Source organism: Rana temporaria, chromosome 4 (assembly GCF_905171775.1).
Source record: "Rana temporaria chromosome 4, aRanTem1.1, whole genome shotgun sequence".
NCBI lineage: Eukaryota > Metazoa > Chordata > Amphibia > Anura > Ranidae > Rana > Rana temporaria.
Window position 1 is genome coordinate 441,467,195 of NC_053492.1, and position 23,922 is coordinate 441,491,116.

The 23,922-nt window shown below is 38.0% G+C and overlaps 1 protein-coding gene across 1 annotated transcript in view; it reads left to right on the forward strand.

The window, feature by feature from the left end:
• The first annotated feature begins 4,939 nt into the window (after window positions 1-4,939).
• PKDCC (protein kinase domain containing, cytoplasmic) overlaps window positions 4,940-23,922 on the forward strand; it is a 73,425-nt gene continuing 54,442 nt past the window's right edge. Inside the window, exon 1 of the mRNA XM_040351512.1 lies at window positions 4,940-6,207. Coding sequence (XP_040207446.1) covers window positions 5,425-6,207 — 783 coding nt within the window. The 5' untranslated portion in view covers window positions 4,940-5,424. The remainder of the gene's footprint in view (window positions 6,208-23,922) is intronic.

Below are 23,922 nucleotides of genomic sequence, written 5' to 3' on the forward strand. Positions count from 1 at the left end.
GTGGAGCGTTTATATATTGGTGCTACACGTTAAAATCTGGGGGTTTTTTTGCTAGAAAATTACTTAGAATCCCAAACATTATATATATATATATATATATATATATATATATATATATATATAATTTTTTTTTTTTAGACACCCTAGAGCAGGGGTGTCAGACTGGCGGCCCTCCAGCTGTTGCAAAACTACAAGTCCCATGAGGCATTGCAAGGCTAACAGTTACAAGCATGACTCTCACAGGCAGAGGCATGATGGGACTTGTAGTTTTGGAACAGCTGGAGGGCTGCCAGTTTGACACCCCTGCCCTAGAGAATAAAATAGTGGTCGTTGCAATACTTTATGTCATACCGTATTCGTGCAGCGGTGTTACAAGCGCAATTTTTTGGGAAAAAATACACTTTTTTTGAATAAAAAAGTAAGACAACTGTAAAGTTAGCCCATTTTTTTTATATTGTGAAAGATGATGTTACGCCCAGTAAATTGATAACCAATATGTCACGCTTCAAAATCGCGCCCGCTCGTGGAATGGTGACAAACTTTGACCCTTAAAAATCTCCACAGGCGATGTTTACAAAATTATACAGGTTACCAGTTTTGAGTTACAGAGGAGGTCTAGAGCTAGAATTATTTCTCTTGCTGTAAATACCGCGGTGATACCTTGCATGTGTGGTTTGTACACCGTTTTCATATGAGGGCGCGACTTGCGTGTGCGTTCGCTTCTGTACATGAGCTCGGCGGGACGGGGCGCTTCAAAAAAAATATTTTTCTTATTTACTTTACTTTTTCTTTTTTACATTTTTTCTTTTTTTAAAGACAAACACTTTTATTTCTATTACAAGGAATGTAAACATCCCTTGTAATAAAAAAAAAGCATGACAGGTCCTCTTAAATGTGAGATCTGGTGTCAAAAAGACCATAGAATCTCACATTTACACTTAAATGCAATAAATAAATAAATAATCATTTTTATTTTGTTTTTTGCAAAAAAATAAATAAATCCCCTTTAAGACCATTGGACAGAACTGACGTTTGACGTCGCTACCGTCATCCAATGGTGTGGAGCCGAGCGGGGGCCATCTTTCTTTCCCTCACTTGACATCTATCTGCTGCCATAACAACGGTATTCCACTTCAAACAGCCGACGTACAACGACGGCGGATGGTCCGCAAGTGATTAAAAAGTAAAAAAATTACACTTTGGGGAATTTACTAAAGGCAAATAGATTGTGCACTTTGCAAGTGCAGTTGATCAAGAGCTTAGTTGTAGTGATAACCATTTCTAATGACAGTTGTTGGTGTTGCAAGCAAAGAATCTCCCTCTTGTGGCCATTTGTTTATCGGGCAGCGTAGTCAGCATCCCCGAGGAGGTAATGTTGTGATTATTAGGTTATGGTGATTATAGACATAATGAGGGCTGTAGTCCTATCTTGATGATTGCAGTCAATCTGACAAACATTATTCATTATTCAATCATTACTTCAGACACTTACTAAGTAAAAATGCATTATCATGATGGGATCTTTCAAGCCAATCAACTATTGTTCTCCAAGATAAGGATGATGTTAGTAGTGTCTGTTCAGTACATGAATATTCACTCTTAATTAACATGAACATAGCAATGTTTCCACCATTCTAAAGAGTAGATTTACAAAAACCATGTAGTGCAAGGGCCTGCCTGATTGCATGCAAATTTAAACTCTTAAGGTTTAACCTCAAATTATATGGTTTTGGTAAATCTGAAGGCAAAAATTTGCCAAAAATGTAATATGTGTATGGATGGGGCTTTAACCTCCTGAGCGGTGTTCCCGAGTCTGACTCGGGGTGAGATTTTTGGGCTAAAATCGGTAACCCCGAGTCAGACTCGGGCTTGCCTCGCTGGATGTACAGGGATTGTTTACTTACCTTGTCCCTGGATCCAGCGATGCCACCGCGCTGTGTGAGCGAGCGGGACCTCGCTCGATTCACACAGCGTCCTCCTGTGCCGCCGATCTCCGTTCCCTGCGACGTTACGACGCACGGGGACGGAGAACGGCGCCAAATTCAAAAAAGTAAACAAACACATTACATACAGTATACTGTAATCTTACAGATTACAGTACTGTATGTAAAAAAAACACACCCCCCCTTGTCCCTAGTGGTCTGTCCTGTGTCCTGCATGTCATTTTATATAATAAAAACCTTTTTTTCTCCCTGCAAACTGTAGATTGTCCATAGCAACCAAAAGTGTCCCTTTATGTCAAAAATAGTTTTAGATCAGCTAGAAAACAGCGATAATAAATTATAATCACTTGCAGAATTGTGCGATAGTGATTTGTGGGGAAATTCGTCATAAAAAAAAAAAATTATGAAAACGACAATTCTGCAACTGAGCAAATTTCAGTGATTTTGATTTGATTACATTATTGAATAATTTTTATTATAATTATATTATTATTTGTTATAATTATTTATAGTTATTTATTATATTATAATTTATAATTTTGTTTTTAAAAAAATGTCATACCTGGGATGCCTATTAGAATCTTGTTTGGTCAGATTTAAGTGAGTTATTTCTAAAAATTACAGGCCTACAATATAAAACGCCAAATTTCCTTGCAAATAATGGTACCGCTTTCAGCATGTTTTTTCTGAAAGAATCATACCGCCAGGGAGGTTAAGCCTAGATCACCCAATGAAAAAATTCGCTGAAAAATACTCCTTTTGCAGCGATCATCTGATCGTTAGTGCAGAGCTTTCGAGAGCCGATCACGACAGTTCATGTGAAGGGACAAACACAAAACATTTTTTCAGTACAGCCTTCTTCTGTAAAAAAATGGAGTGACCAAGACTGCACATGCTTGGAAACAAAATAATACATTACAGAACAATACAATACATTACACCATTGCGGGAATTTGTATTCTGTCTCTAGTAGCCTATTCAAGCTAGCATGCAAAAAAAAAGTCTGATCATTCATCCGATATTTTTATTGTGTGTATCAGGCTTCAAGCTGACCGTACACTTTACAATATGCTGTACCATCTCTGTACAAACTCTTTGTGATTGGCTAGATTATACCACACTGATCACATAAAAATATACAATAATAATATTATGATTGGTTATCAGGCTCACATTAATTTGATTGTATTTCAATAGAGCAGATTACAAGTTTGCATGGTGATAATAGAGATATGATCATTCACTAATGATTGTATCTTCCAACTATCAATCAAAATCGACTTCCCCATGTATATCAATCGATCGAATAGGTTGTCCACTATGGGTCAATTATTCCTATCGAGAGAGAGGTTGATCGGAAAATAATTCCATTGTTTATCATGTATGGCCATCATTAACCCTCTTTATACAAGAGTTATGCCCTGAACACACGATCGGTTCGTCTGATGAAAACGGACCGATGGACCGTTTTCATCGGACGAACCGACCGTGTGTGGGCCCCATCAGTTTTTTTTCCATTGGTGAAAAAAAAATAGAACCTGTTTTAAAATTTTCGTATGGTTAAAAACCGATAGAAAAAAACGACCGTCTGTGGGGAAATCCATCGGTCAAAAATCCACGCATGCTCAGAATCAAGTCTACGCATGCTCGGAGGCATTGAACTTAATTTTTCTCTGCATGTTGTTGTGTTTTACATCACCGCGTTGGACGCAAATGGATTTTTTAACCGATGGTGTGTAGGCAAGACTGATAAAAGTCAGCTTCATCGAATATCTAATGAAAAAATCGGTTAGTTTTCATCAGACAAACCAATCGTGTGTACAGGGCGTGAGTCGTATTTTCTTGGTTCTCACTTACAGGTGCGACCAAATGCTGGTACGTTCCCGCGCGTCTTTCGCACGTTCCTGTGTGTCGTGTGTCTATTTCAATGGGAAATGCGAAAGCCACAGAAAAGCAGTGACTGACTCTTTCCAACAATGTGCCGCACCGAACCTTGTGGCGCTGTGGCAGCACGCTTTATGGCATTAGTGAAAACATGATGCGTTTGCAGTTGCATGGGGCTACCGATAGCAACTAATGGCGCCGGCGTGCCTCTGTTTAATGGCAGTGCATTTCTTTGTGTGTTGGGAAAGCACACAATTTATAACAATGCTTACATATCATAGAAAGAGCTCATTCACATGATTGCAGCATGTTAGCGCATGCACGTTAACTTACGTTATGCCATGCGTTAACATGCATGCGCTAACACATCTCAAATAATGTGAATAGGCCCCTTTTATGACTATTTAAGCCTCTCTCTCTCTCTCTCTATATATATATATATATATATATATATATATATATATATGTATGTATACGCACACACGTATATATATAATATATATATATATATATATATATATATATATATATACTTTATATATAGATTGTCAGCTCCTTGAGGCAGTAACTGATATAAATGTACAATATATGTGTAAAGTGCTGCGTAAAGTGACGCCACTATTTAATTAAGCTCCTATGATAAAGAAAAGAATAAAAATATATATATATATATATATATATATATATATATATATATATATATATATATATATATATATATATGCACTTCTTATTAGATTGTAAGCTCTTAAAAGCAAAGCCCTCCTAATCCTCTTGTATTAAATTTTCGTGCAATTGTACTGTCACCCTTTATTGTATAAAGTGCTGCCCGAACATTTGTCGCTAAATAAATCCTATGTAATTAAAAAAATAATAATACTAGAGGTTCAGCTGCATTGTCTATGCTCAGCGAAGGCTGACATAGTGTGATGCAAAGGGTTAACCGTTGATTCTGAGCAGATACAGGGCGCCTTATTGATGAGCATTGGAGAAGGCAAGCAATGTGATCCTTATTTTGCAGGGTGCTGGTCACATTGTAGTATTGAAGCCCAGAGCCTCCAGAGCCCTCGCTTGTCCATATCTGCCTGTACAGAGACTGCTTTACTAGGAGTTAAACTGCTGGGGGCACCCGTTCCTCTCTGAATGCCTGTGCTGTGTTTACAGGCAGGGTTCAGTCTCCAGCGTGGATCAAGAGAGAAAGCAAGTAGCCCAGTCTCAGCTCATCCCTAACTCTACAAGATCTGGAGACACAAGGAGATGCAATGCCCCCAATATACAATGCATGCCTCTTGGAGAAGGGGAAGTATTGTATCCCACTATGAATGACTGATGCTGTCACTCAGCAAGAGGCTGGGCTTAAAGAGAACCCTTTCCAAACACGCCTCCCCCCTCTCCTCATTCCTGCTCTGACAATCCTGCAGCCAACATCTATAGTGAGAAGAGGCTGCAGAGAGGTAAAAGCACCAAACTGCTGCTTTCAAACCGAGCAACAGGACGAAGTGGATGCCAAGAAACGATCGGACGACGGTTTTGCCGAAGTGACAAAGCACGTCCCCTTTAAAGGTACAGAGGCAAGTGTCAGCACTGCCTTCCTTTTATGGGGGGTGTCCAGCAGTGCCAAGAACTAGGAATACAATGTGAAAAAAGTCTTCTGCAGATCTCATCTCTCCACCCAAACTCAACATCCACAGGCTGGACCCTTGGACACGACCTGAGAATGAGGCGCAGGAAAATCGCAGTGGTCGCTGGTTTCTGTTTGTCCTTTTTTCTTGGTACTGTGCTGAATTTGCTCTGTGTGCCAGGGTTTGACCATATACAGCAGATACAGGATAGAGGAAGCACGGTACCCCTTGGCGCATCATGGCAAGGCCAGGGGGGCTCCTTGGATCTACTCAAGCAGCTCCAGGAGAGGTACCAGGAAGTCGTCCGCTATAGGGAGCATCAAGCTCCAGTATCAGCTTCAGAAAGGCTGCTGAGACCTCTGGAGAGGAGGCTGATGGACCTAGCCCAACAATCCTCCGAACACAACCAAAAATGGGAAAGCCCAAAGCGGTCCATCTCTGATCAGAACATTCTATCTCCATCTCACCCTGGCACAAAAATAGATTTGTCTCTGCAGCCACCTTTGTTAGGTTGCCAGGACATTAGCAAAGGGACCAACGTGCATTATTTGGGTTCTGGTTATACCAAAGCTGTTTACAAATTGGTCTTGAATGACACCCTGTCTGTGGCTCTCAAATCCGTTGATTTTGGTGGTCACGACATTCAGAATTGTGTAAAACGATACCGGACTTTGGAGGACTGCTACAGGCTGGCTTCATTCAAGATTGTCAAAGAAATGATTTTACTCCAAAGACTTCAACATCCAAACATCCTGCAGGTAAGCATGACAGTCCATCAACATTCAGAATTCTTCTTGTTTTGGCAAAGTTGATTAAGCCTATGTGATGGTCGGGTCAGAAGAGTTTTGTACTCATTGGAGGCTCTTAGATGTTTTGCATCTTCTGAAGACAGGTTAAAGTTTTATGTTGTATTTTCGAGGGACCAGACTTGTGTAGATTCTCAACTTTCTAACATATAGTTTCCAACTTAAAAAATTCAGCTTAAAAATATAGAACAAACAACGGGAAAAGGTTATTAAAACATATTATTTAAAATAAATAATCTGCCCTTATAATCCACGTGATTAGCACATGTGACAATGGTCCTTGTTTAGCAGCAAACATTTTCTAAAAAACTCTGTGCCACTTAAACATTTGAATCAGTTGTTTGTCAAAAAGTCCATCTTCCACCCAAAATCTTGGATGTTTTTTGTGCATAGACTCCGGAGGTTGCTGTGATGATGCATATTTTTTATTTTTTATGTAAAGCTATATATGTGAATTGTATACTCCAGATGAACTTTGTGCGTAAGATGTGAAACAGATTTCAGGGGTGATTTAGTAAATGGAATACATTTCAAGTCGTGCTGTTTACTTCAAATACTCAGCGAGGAAAAAAATAAAAAAGAAGAAATATAACCTCAACATGACAGGGCATTTATAGTAAGCACTGTTATGGAGCCATATGTATATAACGCTAATGTAAATAATGTCGAAAAAGTGTATTCACATAAATGATTACTCCCAATTTTTTTTTTTATTTTTTCACCAGAATTCTGAAAAATTTCCACCATGCTGGAAATTTTCCACCACTGTACATTTTCTTAACAGCCCATTAGAGAGAACAAAATCTTTTCAGGTTAGGCAAAATATCAAGTAATAGTATTAATTTAACCCCTTGTAAGTCAATGTTGTGGACACGTTGGGGTAGATTTACTAAAACTGGTGCACTCAGAATCTGGTGTAGATGTGCATGGTAGCCAATCAGCTTCTAACCTTAGCTTGTTCAATAAAGCCTGGAAGTTGATTGGTTTCTATCTAGAAGTGAGCCTGATTTTGCACTCCCCAGCTTTAGTAAATAAACTCCTTTCTGTGTGGTGGCTCGGTAGCGCCCAAGATTTTGCAGGCACCAAGAACCCATCGCCTGGGATACTCAGGTCACGTATACATAACACTTCTCAATGTGAAAATGGGTTGCAAGAATTTTATTACCGCTTAGAATGTACTTGTCACCCCTTCTCTGGATTAACAGAATGGTTCTTGGACCACTTTGAGCATCACATGCGTGGGTTGACCAGTTGGTAAGGCAGACTGCTGCAGGCCATGGTGGCATTCTTTAAGCATGCCCCCAGCCCTTGTTGTCAGTGTCAGATCTGTCTATGTATGGCCAGTCATCAGAACTATAAAATATCCATCAGGCACAACAATGCACTTCCCCCATTCGGTCTGCATGCTGAAGTTAAAATATCACCTTCAGAGTCAATTAAGGCAATGTAACATCACCGGGCTGTGCTGCCAAGTAAGGAACAGTCTGAGACTTTCGCACGGCCTGCCCCTGCCGTGTTTATTTACTCTCAGCATAAATGGTTGCACGTTTCTTTATGAATGAATTATTTTTAAAACTCCCTCTAGAAAGACAATCCAGAGGCTTTAAAAAAGAAGTGAAAAGTTTCCCCGCCGAGCTTTAGCCAAGGAGCCAATGGCAGAGCCTGGTTCCAGTCAGTGAGAAGTCAGTGCCTAAGTTCATTTACTTGAAGCAAGAGAAGTGTAAATCAAACACAGCCTTTCAAGAGTGAAAACAAGGCTATCTGTGTGCCACGGACAAGGCGAATCCAGCATACAATCTTTACCACTATTGATAATTATCAAAATATTGTGCGGAACATTCTCTGCCACCGAGAACAAGTGTGACATTGTTAATTCAGGAACTTGACAAAATCTTAATTGCGCCACTTTTTTTTTTTTTTATGAGTACACCTTACCTGTGGCTTATACTTAATCGTAAGTTCAGAAAATCAAGAGCAGCGTTTCTTAACCGTAATAAATATGTAGCACTTCATGACCCCCAAGATTGCCCGCTGTCCTTTGCCCGGGCAGCTTTATAGGTTTATCAATCAGCCGTGCCTCTAGAAGCTTATAAAATTTGTTTTTTTAAGAATTGTATTTTTTCTAAAATTTCAAAAAGTTCAACAGTCTTCTAGCTCTGTCCTGGTGGCCCCCTTGGGCGCCAGCCATGGATAAGATCCTTTGTAGAGTTTGCAAGAACTGACATACATTTAATTTTATTTTTTATTATTATCTTAATGAATTAATCATCTGTAGTACTTATTTAAAGGATTACCTGCTTCATTCAGCGAACACACATTTTGCTAGTTTCTTCTACCTGCAGTTATGTTACAATATTATTACACTTGACTTATTCTTATTACTTATACAGTAGTGGTACAAAAGTTGTGCAATGGAGATCTTAAGTGGGCTAACTTTAGGTGTCCCCTAATTAGGAGATGTGACAGTTATTTCATATTTGATATAAAATATATTTCTTGATTCTGGCAAATGAACACTAATTTAACAGAGATTAATTATCTCTCTCTTTAACAACTTCACATAGAACATTGGCACAATGGGGTTGATTTATTAAAACTGGAGAATGCAAAATCTGGTGCAGGTCTGCAAAGAAACCAATCAGCTTCCAGGTTTTATTGTCAAATTTTTATTGAACAAGCTAAAGTTAGACAATGATTGGCTACCATGCACAGCTGCACCAGATTCTGAGTGCTTTAGTTTTAGTAAATCAACCCCACTGTCATAGGTCTTTGGCTGAGAAGCTTAGATTCTATATCTGGTCATCACGTTACGAACAGATATTGTCAAACTGATAGTTGTGATGGATGAGATATCTGTGAAGGTTCTCATTTATCCAGTCATGATAGGTATAAATAGTAATAGTTATTCACCTTCAACTGGACTTGTTCTGTAGTGTAGAAGATGTTTCGTAGCTTGCCCAAGCTACTCACTCATTGAGTTCTGAGTGTCAGGAAAATACCCCAGATGAGATATCCTCAGCTTTCCTAAGTCATATAGGACCAGACATTTGTAGCATAGACTGTTATGTGAACAACAGCACTGGTGTAGAAAAAGCCTGTTGATTAAAAAATGTCAGCCTAGGCCTTTCACAGAGAACTGCATAATATATCTGCCAAGGCTCTGGAGGTTGACATTGCTAATGATCATCATCTGTACCTATGGGTACATTGTTGCCCTTACTTTAGATTCACAAACAGTCTAAACTTAGTACAGGCTGAAGCTAATATAATATTATTGGGCGAGAAAGTGAAAGGGTAAGGAAACACATCAACACATGTAGAATTTACAAACTGTACTCAGCTGGTGCTCTAGTTAAAAATAAACCCGGCACTTCTAAAAGTTTGAAAATTATTTGATCATTAAAATACAACAGAAGCTTGAGTAGTCTATTTGAAGAGTCCTCTGTTTGAAGAGTACTTACAAGTCCCACCTTGCGGGCAAGGCATGCTTGGCCTACTAGTTCCTCAATGACTGTAGACTCAACAGAGCCAAATCTAGTGATCACAGACTAATGGACTGAATTTACTTATTACCTTATAACATTTATGTTCTTAAATATTATTTTTCTGCAGCATGCATGTTGTAAATACGAACTCTTCTTACTATCAATGTCTCGTGATGATATGGTAGTTTTCCCTAATCTATACATAGCACAGTTGCATTATCTTGATAGCGTACAGTAGTTTAGATTAGCCTATATGTTCTGTGGGTTTCTTAATTTAGCATTAACCACAACAAACGTAATTCAGTTGTCACAGACAGAGATCAGAAGCATTGCTGACCTTCTGAAGATCAAAGCTTGGCATGTGATGCTTTATATGAATCTAATATTGATTCGTTACAACATTTCCAACGCTAGACCTTTCAGAGGTTGCCAGATTGTCCTTTACCTTTTAATTCTGAAAACTTTATTACCAGAGTTGCTAACTGTTTCTGATTTCCAAGAACATTATCTCATTTATCTGTGAGCCAGATTCACTGCTTATCTACTATGTTCACTTTACTTTTTAAGTTAGCGCTTAGAATTGTTGGACAGTAGCCTTTAAAGATTTAAAATGTGTCCTAATTAACTTGACAATTGTCTGTGAAGCATTGACTTCTTTTCCAAGGCAACGTTGCCAGGGAGAAGCCTGTTTGCTTTGAATACACCAGAAAATGACCCTGGTTACATTGTAAAAGATTTGTATGAGATACAATTATATAGAACGTGCAAAGAAGGCATTTTATGTGAAATAATATCATATACAATAATTTTTTGTTCATTGATAGAGATGGATTTAATGGACTGATGACGCACCAAAAAAAAGATTTGGTCCCGATTTTGTTATTTTTTTTTTTAGCCCAATTACCATGACGTAATAAAGATCTCCCAATGGGCACAAGTCACTGAGGCAAATGTGACACATTTCTGGTGATGTGTATGTAGGCAGAAGCCTTGCGCCAATGAAAACACTGAAACTTTTTCTTTGTTAGTACCAATGCGTGTGAAGTAAGGAAAACTAAGCAGTGCTTATTAATGATAATTGTAGTGTATGATATGATAATAATAATGTATAATAAGGTATACGCTATTGTTGCAGCAAATTCACAAAGAAATTCTGCCATATCGATAATAAGGGACAGTGGAGGTAAATAAGACTTCCTTCATCTTGGTGTAAATTGTTGATTATGTTGGATGTGTACAGTACTTATTGTGCTGCAGCTTTGAGACAATTCTGCAGCAAAGTTTGACTTTTAGTTCTTCTGGAACTGAGATTTGATGTTTCCATTACTCCTCCAAATTTTCCAAATAGCTTTTCTTCCTGTAAACCTTCACCACTTCGCAGGAGAAATGTTTGGCACAGAGTTGCAACAAATTCATATACACGTTACCGATAATTACATGGATCTTTAGAAAAATCCGCCCTGCTCCTTCACCTTTAACACCTTGAGCAGGATACCCAGCCAATGGTGATACCACCAGAATCCTAGTTGTAAAACTAGTTAGTACATCGGGAGTTAAAGACCTCAAATCTTTACTGAGGTCTTATTTGAAATGACAATATAGCTTATACAGAGTCATTAAAAAACACCAATGTTTCGGAGACGCTGGTTCCCTTAATCAAGGTGATGGACCAAATTCAGTCATTTGTCACACTACAGCGAGACAGATTTCTAAAGGGTATCTACAACACTCTTTATGAACTTCAGGGAATGTGCTCTATATTATTCATGTTCTTTGTGGGTAAAAGCAGATCATCTAGCAGTCTGATGGTTTGTTTGTGGATCATGTCTGTGGATTTAGGCTACCTGTAGAAATTAGATAGGAGTCTGGAGGAACACACACTTTTCAGTTACATTTTTTCTTTTAGAAAGAAACACCTCAAGAAAGATAGATCTCTGCCAGAAACACAATCTATTTGCATGTCTGTTTATCAGTCTTGAGATAACCGAGGAATTGTATACAACAGATATGTGTATTTCCCACATTAGTTAGATATCATTTGACAAAATAGTGCATATTCATTTTTTTAACATAGAAAATCTTGATTATTTCAGGAATGATCCCATCCTATTAATTTGCTTCATCTGAAAGGGGTTTAAAAGAATGTTACATTTATTTCAAAATGTACTTATCCATAGCTCCCGACTAATACATTTTCTATATTCGAATTTTAAAAACACTGACCCTTAGGCAGTAAGGAAAACAACAATGGGCAATGTGCAGTAATCCATAAAGCGATCAGCAATCATCTCTCATAGCATTAACCACTCAGAGCTACTGAATTTGAAAAACAATTGGTTGTTGTGGGTCACTGCAGTTTGCACTGGGGCATTTTACACACCTTGGGCTTCTGTGATATTTAATAAAACTGTGCATGAAGCAAAGCCCAAGGCGAATACCAATAGCAACTATTCAGAATTTATTTTGGACTGGTGTAATGGGTGTGGTTGGTATGGTGTAGTTGGTGTGGTTTGATTGGTATGGTTTGGTTGATATGGTGTAGTTGGTATGGTTTGATTTGTATGATGTGGTTTGGTTGGTATGGTGTAGTTGGCATGGTTTGGTTTATATGGTGCAATTGGTGTGGTTTGGTTAATATGGTGTGGCTTGGTTAATATGGTGTTTGATTTTATTTGTGTGGTGTGGTTGATGTGGTTTGGTTGGCGTGGCATAGTTGGGGTGGTTTGGTTGGTATGGGGCAGTTGGTATGGTTTGGTTAGAAAGGTGTAGTTGGTGTGGTGTGGTTTGGTTAGGTTGGCATGGTTTGATTTGTGTGGTGCAGTTTGTGTGGTTTGGTTGGTATGGTGTAGTTGGTATGATGCAGTTGGTATGGTGCATATGGTGTGGTTTAGTTAGTATGGTGTACTTGGTATGGTTTGGTTAGTATAGTGTAGTTGGTGTAGTTTGATTGGTGTGGTTGGTTGCTCAGAGCTACTCCGCTTTGCTCTTAGACTTCCACCAAACTTCCCATCTTTCTTAGATGAGAAAATGTATTCCCTTTTTAGGATGTAGTACATAGGCGAAGGACCCACCCCTGCCACGTTTCCAGTTAAGCATGAAGAACATGAAGAATGATTGCTGGATTTTTTTTTCTATTTTTATTCTGCCATTTTGAAATATCGAATGCAACAATATAGAGGTTGGATAAAAAGTTTAAAGCATTAAAACATTTTGGTGTTACAAAGTACATTATTGTTATAGACGTTTCTACATCAAGCCAAAAAAAAGCACCTGAGGTGAAGAGATTTGTTTCCAAAAGGGGGACAATGACTCTAAAAGAGGAAGAGTTGGGAGCTATGCTTTCTCCCCTTCAATGAATAGGCCCACACAAGTTTGTTCACCACAATGCAAGGATTGGATCTCATTTCACTGGCTTTTTACAGCTCAAAGCACATTGTAATGATGCAGAATGTTGACGGTTTCCATCCAGGCTAGCAAAGAATAACATTATAACAGAGCATATTACCAGCATCTAGGCTCGTGGAACCTGGCTTGCTCTATGTCACTGTTGAGAGGCACCATCTGCTTAACAGAAAACAGACAGACACACAGGCTTTGCTGATAGGCATCTCCAAGCCAGCCCTGAAAATCATGACTTAGCAGAAGCTGCCACACTTTGCATCCTCCCAGGCTGCAGCCTCTGCTCCCAGCCAATGGAAGATGGAGTGCTTCATTAGAAACAGATTAGGGTTCATGGACTCAGTACACAGCAATTATGTCATAAATTAGCAGTCGAAAATCACAAGCTGTCTCGGTGCAATAGGTGAGGGTAGCTAAGGTTGCTCTTGACATTCATCAAACAAAGCTCCCCCCCCCCCTGCAAATGCAGAGCTTAAAAGTAAAATGTGCTAACCTGGAATTTTCATCGCTTTTTTCGAGTTGCGTTAAATTTATTTGTCCTTATCGGAGGCATAATGAGAATCCTCAAGAGCCTGAAGCACAACGCAAGGTGGACCCCATCATGGTCAGACATAGAGAATTGACCCTAAGGATAATTAGACTTGAGTAGTCAGTAGTAGTTAATTAGTCAGTGACTAATGCAATTAACATACAATTTTTAATTCAAAAACACATCCATATACTGATGTTTAAGTCGATTTTTTTTTATCAAAAACACAATCACCTTATCGTAGGTTATTAGGAAACACAGAAGCAGAAGAGCATAGAAATATGCCACCACAATAGCTTTATTCATAACCATTATATATTAACAGAATTTATTTTTCATCTATGTTATAAACTAGGTAATCCCATATAAAAAGTGTTGTAGGCCATAAAGATTTTTGTCACACTTCTTATATTGAAGCCCCCAGGTATTCTATGATATGGTATCTAAAAAAAAAAGTGGAAAAGCTCTTAAAGACACAGATATCACATATGCAAAAAAATATATTTTGGGTTGATTAGTAAAGAGGTCATTCACCTAGCAAACGGAATTCTCAGTTTGTATAATTGACGTTAATTAATACGTTGAAGTTCACTCTGAATAGCCTGTCATGTATTAGCAAAAATCCTATACATTTTATAATTTTTTATATATTTTATAATATTTTATTTTAATTTCCCTCAAACGTGACATGTATTCAAAGGTAGGTATTCAAAGTGAACACAGCTTCGACCTTCAAGGGTAAAAAAAAAAAATCTGGCAGTTTTGTTTTTTGATGTGCATATTTGCAATCCAAGACTTTGTAAACATCTGTATATGTCGAAATAAATATCCATCATGATCTATCTATATGTGTTAACATAAATATCCGTCATTATATATCAAATGTATATCAAACACAGCTCGACCTTCTTTACTAACATTCGATTTACAAAGTGAACATACTCTTAGCTAAGTGTACTGCCTATAATCCTTTAGCAAAGCAACCCCAATATAAATAATAAGTTTCCCTATATATAAATATGTATTATATACAATATATACATACATACATTTTATACTATATATATATATATATATATATATATATATATATATATATATACATACACATACTTATATATAGGGAAACGTATTTATATATATATACGTATATATATATATATATATATATATATATATATATATATATATATATATATATATAAATTATATACAATATATATATATATACATACATACATTTTATAATATATATATATATATATATATATATATATATATATATATATATATATATATAATGTGTATATATATATATATATATATATATTTATATATAGGGAAATGTATTATTTATATTGGGGTTGCTTTACCAATGGATTATAAGCAGTACACTTAGCTAAGAGTATGTTCACTTTGTAAATCGAATGTTAGTAAAGAAGGTCGAGCTGTGTTTGATATACATTTGATATATAATGACGGATATTTATGATAACACATATAGATAGATCATGATGGATATTTATTTCGACATATACAAATGTTTACAAAGTCTTGGATTGCAAATATGCACATCAAAAAACAAAACTGCCATATTTTTTTACCCTTGATCTATGTCCTGATATGTTTCAATGTATTAAATATACTTCCTCACACTTGCTAACACATTTAATTAAAATTCAAAAGGGTTAGTGGCGTCCTTAACATTCACAAATACATTTTTAATATCTCCCTCAACCCAACATAACACAGGAGTTCCTGATAATTGTGATTATTCCAGATAAAACACCGGGGAATTTTTGCATTAAGCACTCCTGAAATCAGTTATTTTTCTACAGCCAATAAAATCATTACTGAATTTCAGATTTGTCAGAATAATAAAACCCAGTTCAGGATTTCAAAATGTATTGATTTTTTATGACACACTGTTTTTGTCCTGATAGTAGGACCTAATAGTATTTTTCATTATTGCCTATAATCAGTCCGTAGATATTTCCATAAAGTGCACAAGCCCGGCGATAAACAAAACACGGTTGTTCATCCGATTATACTTGAACGGACTCAACACATTGGCAACAAGTTTGCTTTAAAAAAAATTCAATTCCTAAGAACTAGGAAATAAAGTGCATCTCAAGGTCTTAACCTGCAATCCTAGGGTCGCTATTCACACATATTTACTTTTTGTAATTTTTCAGTATTTTACATGTGATCTGGTATTTAAACTTTTTTTTTATCACGGATGCATATGAAAGGTAAACATTTTAAAGCCCTATTTTGATATTTTAAAGCACTATTAAATTATAAAATTTAGAATAGTAAAACAGGACATAATTATAATAATAATAAACTCCAAAAACAGGCCCGGCATCTACTTCAAAAGCAACACTTCTAATATCTTTTTCAATTAATGTATTTATATTTATTTATATTCTAAAATGTAAAATAATTCCCTGTTATTAGTATATTTTGTCACTTGTACTTTACGTATAAGTGCTGAGAAATGAGGTTGATTTATGGCTTGTGTATTGTGTTAGCATAAACAGTTTATGTATTCATTGATCATTGCCCGTGACAGCAGACAGACAGAGATTCATTTCGTATGCTAGTGGCCTTTATAGACATAGAGGGCTTTAGGTTTTTGTTTCTGTCCCAAGCACTTTGTCATGGATTTATATACCCAATTAATTTGGGGAAAAGATAAAACAAATATTGAGTTGAGATTGAGTTGAGTTGCATCTTGAAATAGCGAGGTCATTTACCCCGTAGGATCTTGACGTGCTTACATACACATACTAGGGCCAATTTTTTTAGACAGGATCTGATTAACCTACCAGCATGTCATTAGAGTGGACATTGGAAATCTTCACTCAATCTGGTTGGACATCTGAAGAAAGAAAATGTTATCTCTGCTCATGGAAAATGTGATTTAAAAGGGGTTTTCTACTATCACCCAAAAGTTGTCACCTGATGCTTTCTGTTGGGAGGAACCCATGATGACCTCTGCCTAATTTTATTCTTTCCTCTTTGAATATAAATAGCTTAAAGCCCATCTTGGGGCAAAAAAAAAAAAGGACGGCCATACACGGTTTGAATCTCGACCAGTTCAGCAGAAACCAGCCGAGGTTCAAACCATTAATGGGCAAGCTGATTGTATCAAGTTGCTTAACACTGCCCCCCGCTGGGAGAAGGCAATAGCTTGGCAGGAGGGATTCCCCTGAGGCCTCGTACACACAACCGAGGAACTCGACGGGTGAAACACATCGTTTTGCTCGTCGAGTTCCTTGTGAGGCTGTCGAGGAACTCGCGAGCCAATTTTCTCCATTCCCATCGAGGAAAAAGAGAACTTGCTCTCTTTTTGGCTCGACGAGATTCTCAACAGTTTCCTCGTCGAAAAATGTACACACGACCGGTTTAATTGGGGAAAAAAAAAAAAGCAAGTTTCTTGCTGGTTTTTGCCGAGAAACTCGGTCGTGTGTACGAGGCCTCATAGTGCTGTCTGTGCTGATGGGGGAATTGTGTGAATTTTTTTTCCTGTAACCCGTTGGCACAGGAAAAAAATTTGCACCATCTATGGCACAGGTGTGAAACACAAGGCCCGCGGGCCGAATTCGGCTCTCCAGGCCATTTCATGTGGCCCCGCACCTCTCCTTCAGCTGCAGGAGAGCTCAAGCCCTCCTCTGGCCTCCTCCAGACCCTTAATTTCTGCTTTCAAGCAATGCATCCATCTTCTTCCCAGCAGCAGCTTAAGGAAAGGGGGGTGCACTGTGATGTAAGGGAGAGTGGGGGACTCAACTTCTGATGATGGGGTGACTCTTGACATCTAATGTAAGGGGAGGGGATGTGCTGGACATCTAATCTTGCAGATACAACCGGCCCTTTTGAGAACAATCATAATGCTGATGCGGCCCACGATGAAATTGAGTTTGACACCCCTGATCTATGGCCTTTCTTAATCTCTGATCCTCCCAGCAACAGTTCAGCACCCACCTGCTCCAGTGGTCTTTAGTTGTGGACTGTTCCTGACGTTACTGAAGGCTCCATAGACGAGGAACAGTCCATCATTGCACCGTAGGGGAGCACCATTTTCTGATGCAATGAAGGACTGGGTGAGTATAAGCTTTCTCCTCACCCCAAGACAAAACAAGCAGTTGGCCGTGCAGTGCGGCACTCGGAGTTAGGCTTGAAAGCTCTATGCAGATATAAAAAAAAGACACAAATAAAAGCAGTTCTGTAATCGTTACTACACAATTCATATATATTTTTTTAAATGCAAACAGTGACTATACACACTTTTGACTTGTGAAAGCAAGAGGCAACACAAGCAGCCAGTCAACAGCAGCATAATGTTAACAATGAGCATGTTGGTTGGTGGAGAGATCAGAGTCACAGAAAGATGAGCTTATCAGTGTTAACAAGTGTTTCTTAACAGCAGCAGAAAAAACGAATCAGGTCTCTAGACTGCCAGACAGGGCTCCCTTATATATATTTCATCTGTGCATGTGGCTGTGTGCCTGGAGTTCAGCTTTAAAGTTGGTTGTAAACACCAGATGGCAGTCAGATGCCCCACAACCCAAATTCAAATGTTCAGATATAATTCTGTTTGTTTAAAATCTATTATTTTTATCCTGATTGGAGTTTTCCCCTAATGTTTTTAGGATGTGATATAGGTAAGCGCCTCATCCCTGCACATTTTATTATTATTTTTGTTAATCCCCTTATACCAGGGGTTATAAACTCCTGTCCTCAGGATCCACTAACAGGCCAGGTTTGCAAGATAACTGAAATACAGCACAGGTGATATCATTTGCTGCTCAGTAATTGCTGTATTCTGGTCTGCATCTCCCTAAGGTAATACTTAAAATCTGTCCTGTTAGTGGGTCTTGGGGACAAGAGTTGAGAACCACTGGTATAAGGGGATTAACAAAAATAATAATAAAATATGCAGGGATGAGGAGCTTACTCTGCTTTCCTATATCACATCCTAAAAATATTAGGGGAAAACTCCAACCTTATACTTTTCTTAAATCCAATATTCTGGCTAGTCACGTGATGACCCTAGGTCCTCCTCCTCCTTATCACCCTGCTGGGGCAGTCTTCAGTATGCTGGTGTTATGAATTCTCTTTGGAATTTTTCTGCAAACCCAGGCCAACCTGATGACACAACCACTGTAATATCCACAGACATCTCCCCCACTGTAATATCAACAGACATCTCCCCCACTGTAATATCCACAATCACCCCCACTGTAATATCCACAGACATCTCCCCACTGTAATATCCACAGACATCTCCCCCACTGTAATATCCACAGACATCTCCCCCACTGTAATATCCACAGACATCTCCCCCACTGTAATATCCACAGACATCTCCCCACTGTAATATCCACAGACATCTTCCCCACTGTAATATCCACAGAAATCTCCCCCACTGTATTATGGTCCACATCTCCCCCACTGTATAGGAAGATTAGTGCTTGCTTAGTCTAACCAGAGAAGCCGGCCGAACACGAGCAGTTGAGGCATGCCGTTCTAGGCTCACCTAGGCCGCCGCCGGGTGGACCAAGATGGCCACCGCACCGGGAGCTAGGCCGAGGCAGCAGCAGAGCTCCGTGGATCACATGGTGTGCCGATCTGCATATGGTGACCCGTTCGGATCACAGATCATTTACGATCCCTTGCACCACTAGTACCGATCAAAAGAATTTTGATCGACCAAATAAATTAACGATTATTCTATAATTTCCACAGCCCTACTTTACACTATTCCTTTGAATGGGTTTGACGATGGTACAGCCTGCTAAAATAACATGTCCTTGGCTGTGACATCGGTATAGTCTCTGCTTTTACCACCCCACCACAGGCTGGGGTGGTAAAGAATGAAAAGTTCCACCCAGAATTTCGGCAAGAAGTTCAACAAGAATGAAAGTTCCACCCAGAGGATGTCAGTAGGAAAATGTGCTTATCTATGCCCTCATGATTTGGGGTAACATTTGGTATCCCCCAGATTAATAAAAGCAAGCCAACACACTGCACAAGTTTTAACATCCTGGGGCATTTGTAGAGGTCTGTAGCACACATCAAAATATCATGGCCTTTGGCTGGTTAAAGCGGGGGTTCACCCTAAAAACAATTTTCTAACATTACATTGAGCTCACTCTCGACATTGACAGTATGCCGATTTTTTTTTGCTGTACATACCTCTTATAGCTATTTTCTTACCCGGATTCCGGGTAGTGAATCCCGCGGGAATGGGCGTTCCTATGCAGCAGTTGGTGATTGACCTGATGACAAAAACTACCCCCCCCCCGTCGCATAAGGAGCGTCACAAGTTGCCGAAAGAAGCCGAACGTCGAAGCGGCGCTATACGGCGCCTACGCACCGACGTTCAGCTTCTTTCGGCAACTCGTGGCGCTCCTTATGCGACGGGGGTGGTAGTTTTTGTCATCACGTCAATCACCAACTGCTGCATAGGAACGCCCATTCCCGCGGGATTCACTACCCGGAAGCCGGCTAAGAAAATAGCTATACGAGGTATGTACAGCAAAAAAAAAAAAAAAAAATCGGCATACTGTCAATGTCGAGAGTGAGCTCAATGTAATGTTAGAAAATTGTTTTTAGGGTGAACCCCCGCTTTAAGTGGTGATCACATTGATGTAAGTAAAAAAAAAAAAAGAGCGTACAAAAATCAGTGCAAGTCGCACCAATAAGCATTAAAGGGAATTGTGCCGAGCGAAGAATTCTATGGTTAATGTTTTTGCTAACGCAGCATGTCCCGTACTTCCGTCTGTCAAAATAAAATGGATTAGAGCGCATTATCCTGTAACCTGCTTGAGTCCCGTACTGTAAAATGAGGGAAGAATTACGAACTTCTTGGCTAAATGGAACAGTTCAAGAACTTTTAGGCAAAGAGAAGTCTGTAGCTCATTAATTTCAAGATAAATGTCAGAATATCTCCCTTTTCATAGATACAACTTTTCTAGCCATTGCTCAAGTTACTTAAATTCCTTTTCTGAAAAGCTTTTGAGATGGGCAGGTGCACTCCTATTAAGATGGAAATGTATTTGGTCTGGAGGGTTGTTCATTAAAGTAGATTTAATAATGAGGGGCATTTGGAAAAAAAAGGGGGATTTGGGTCACTGATTTACTTTAACACAAGGCTGAGTCATTCACTAATTGCCTTCCAGTTGCTATGTATCATATTCTGTCTGACAAAACTTTTGTTTCATCCACTTGAAAGATAAACGGTCATGTTTCGGGTAAGAACAAAAAAAAAACGTTATTTTTCACCTTCTTGTGGACTGAATGATGCAAACCTGACTGTTCCAATAATCATTTTTAGATTTTAAATAAGTACAACATTTGCACAAAAAAATATATTTTAAAACGTTATTTTTCACCTTCTGATAAACTGAACAATGCAAAGCCGACTGCCCCAATAATCATTTTTATTATTAATATTATTAAAATACAGGAATTATATAGCCCCAACAGTTTGCGCAGCGCTTGAAAAATGAAGGCAGACATTACAGTAATATTACAATTTGGTACATATGGAATCAGAGGCCCTGCTCATTAGAGGTTACATTTTTATATTTTAAATATATACACCATATGCAAAAAAATAAAATAAAAAAAAACATTTTTTTTTACCTTCTTGTGGACTGAATGATGCAAACCTGACTGCCCCAATAATAATTTGTATATTTTATATACGTACAACATTTGCAAAAAAAAAAAAACATTATTTTTTACCTTCTGGTGGACTGAACCATGCAAACCTAACTGCCCCAATAATCATTTTTTATTATTATTTTACAGGATTTATATAGAGGCAACAGTTTGCGCAGCGCTTAACAAAATGAAGGCAGACATTACAGTAACATAACAATTTGGTACAAGAGGAATTAGAGCTTACATTTTTATATTTTAAATAAGTACAACATATGCAAAAAAAAAGAAAGAAAAAACTTTATTTTTTACCTTCTGTGGACTGAATGATGCAAACTTGACTGCCCCACTAATCATTTTTATACTTTAAATAATTACAACATATGCGGAAAAAGAAAAAGAAAAAGAAAAAAAAATTCTCCTTCTGGTGGACTGAATGATGCAAACCTGACTTCCCCAATAATAATTTTTATATTTAAATTAAGCAAAAAATATGCAGAAAAAAAACGGAAAAAAAAACGTTATTTTTTACTATTTAGTGGACTAAACAATGCAAACCTGTCTGTCCCAATAATCATTTTTATTATTAATATTATTATAATACAGGATTTATATAGCGCCAACAGTTAAGCGCAGCGCTTAACAAAATTAAGGCAGACATTATCGTAACATTACAATTTGGTACAAGAGGAATCAGAGGGCCCTGCTCATTAAATCTCGCATTTTTATATTTTAAATAAGTACAACATATGCACACAAAAAAAAGAAAAAAAAAATACTTAATTTTTTACATTCTTGTAGACTGAGGCCTCGTACACACGACCGAGAATCTCGTCGGGAAAAAAAAACGTTGTTTTCCTCGACGAGTTTGTCAGGCTTGTCGAGAATCTGGTCAAGCTTTCTTTGCGTACACACTGTCAAGACAAAATCTCGTTGTTCTCAAACGCGGTGACGTACAACACGTACGACGGCACTATAAAGAGGAAGTTCCATTCCACTGGCACAACCCTTGGCGCTGCTTTTGCTAATCTCATGTTACTGTGTGATAAGTAAAAGTTTGGTAAGAGACGATTTGCGCTTTTCAGTCTGTTACAGCGTGACGAATGTGCTATCTCCATTACAAACGTTACTTTTACCGAAGGTGCGCTCTCGTCTCATACTTTATTCTGAGCATGCGCGGGTTTCTAAGCATACACACGAACGTGTTTCTCGTCGTAAACCAGCCAGACGAGAAACACGATGAGAAAATTGAGACTCCCGACGAGAAAAAAGAGAACATGTTCTCTTTTTTTCTCGTCGAGATCCACAACAGTTTTCTTGGCGAAAAACATACACACGACCGTTTTTCTCTGCAAAAATGCTCTGCCAGCATTTTTCTTGATGGATTTTGCCGAGGAAAACGGTCGTGTGCACGAGGCCTGAATGCTGCAAACCTGACTGCCCCAACAATCATTTTTATATTTTAATAAGTACAACATATGCGGGGAAAAAAAGAAAAAAACTTTATTTATTTTCCTTCTGGTGGACTAAACCATGAAAACTTGACCGCCCCAATAATCATTTAAATTTTTTAAATAAGTACAACATATGCACTAAAAAAAGGAAATAAACTTTATTTATTTTTTCCTTCTGTTGGACTAATAGATGCAAACCTGACTGCCCCAATAATCATTTTTATATTTTAAATTAATACAACTAATGCAAAAAAAAAAAAAAATGGACATTTTTTTTTTCTCACCTTCCGGTGGACTGAACGATGCAAACCTGACTGCCCCAAAAATCTTTTTTACGTTTTAAATAAGTACATCTTATGTGAAATAAAACTTAATTTTTCATCTTCTGGTGGACTGACTGATGCAAATCTCACTTTTATATTTAAAAAAAGTGCAACTCACTTCTGATTTGATCCTCCTCTAGTAGATGCAGGGCTGCCATCAGGGGGGTACAGGCAGTACACCTGTAAGGGGCCCGGAGTCCCGAAGGACCCCAGATGGCAACCCCCCCTTTTTTTTTCTAAACATTTTTTATTTATTTTTTTATATTAATTTATTTATTTTTTCGACCCCCCTTTTTTTATATATATATTTTTCTTTATTTCTTCTTTCTCAATTCTTCTCAATTCACGGCAGCACCCCGCCAGGCCCATGCCTGAAGCTGTGTAAGGGGCACCATAATTCCTGATGGCGGCCCTGAGTAGATGTGCATCGCCAAATCAAAAAGAGTATATACCAAAAATGTGTATGATCACAATAATTAAGCATAGGAATAAATACATAGGAATAAATACAAAAAATAAATAAAAAATCTATGTATCTCTGGCCCTTTAATACATTTAAGCTGTTTTTTTTGTTTTTTTTTATATATCTAACTAAACTTTGACACCCTCCCACCAGAATTATACAACAGTAATTTGTAGAAGAAAATATTATATGTAAAGTTCACTGACCGGCTGTAATTTTTTTCCCTACTCCATGACACTGGAAGAATTTCATATGGTGTACATAGTAAATAGTTTTCATGTGTCATCATGCATAGGAATAATCATTATTTATGAGTCCATTTTATGTGTACACAGGGTGTGCC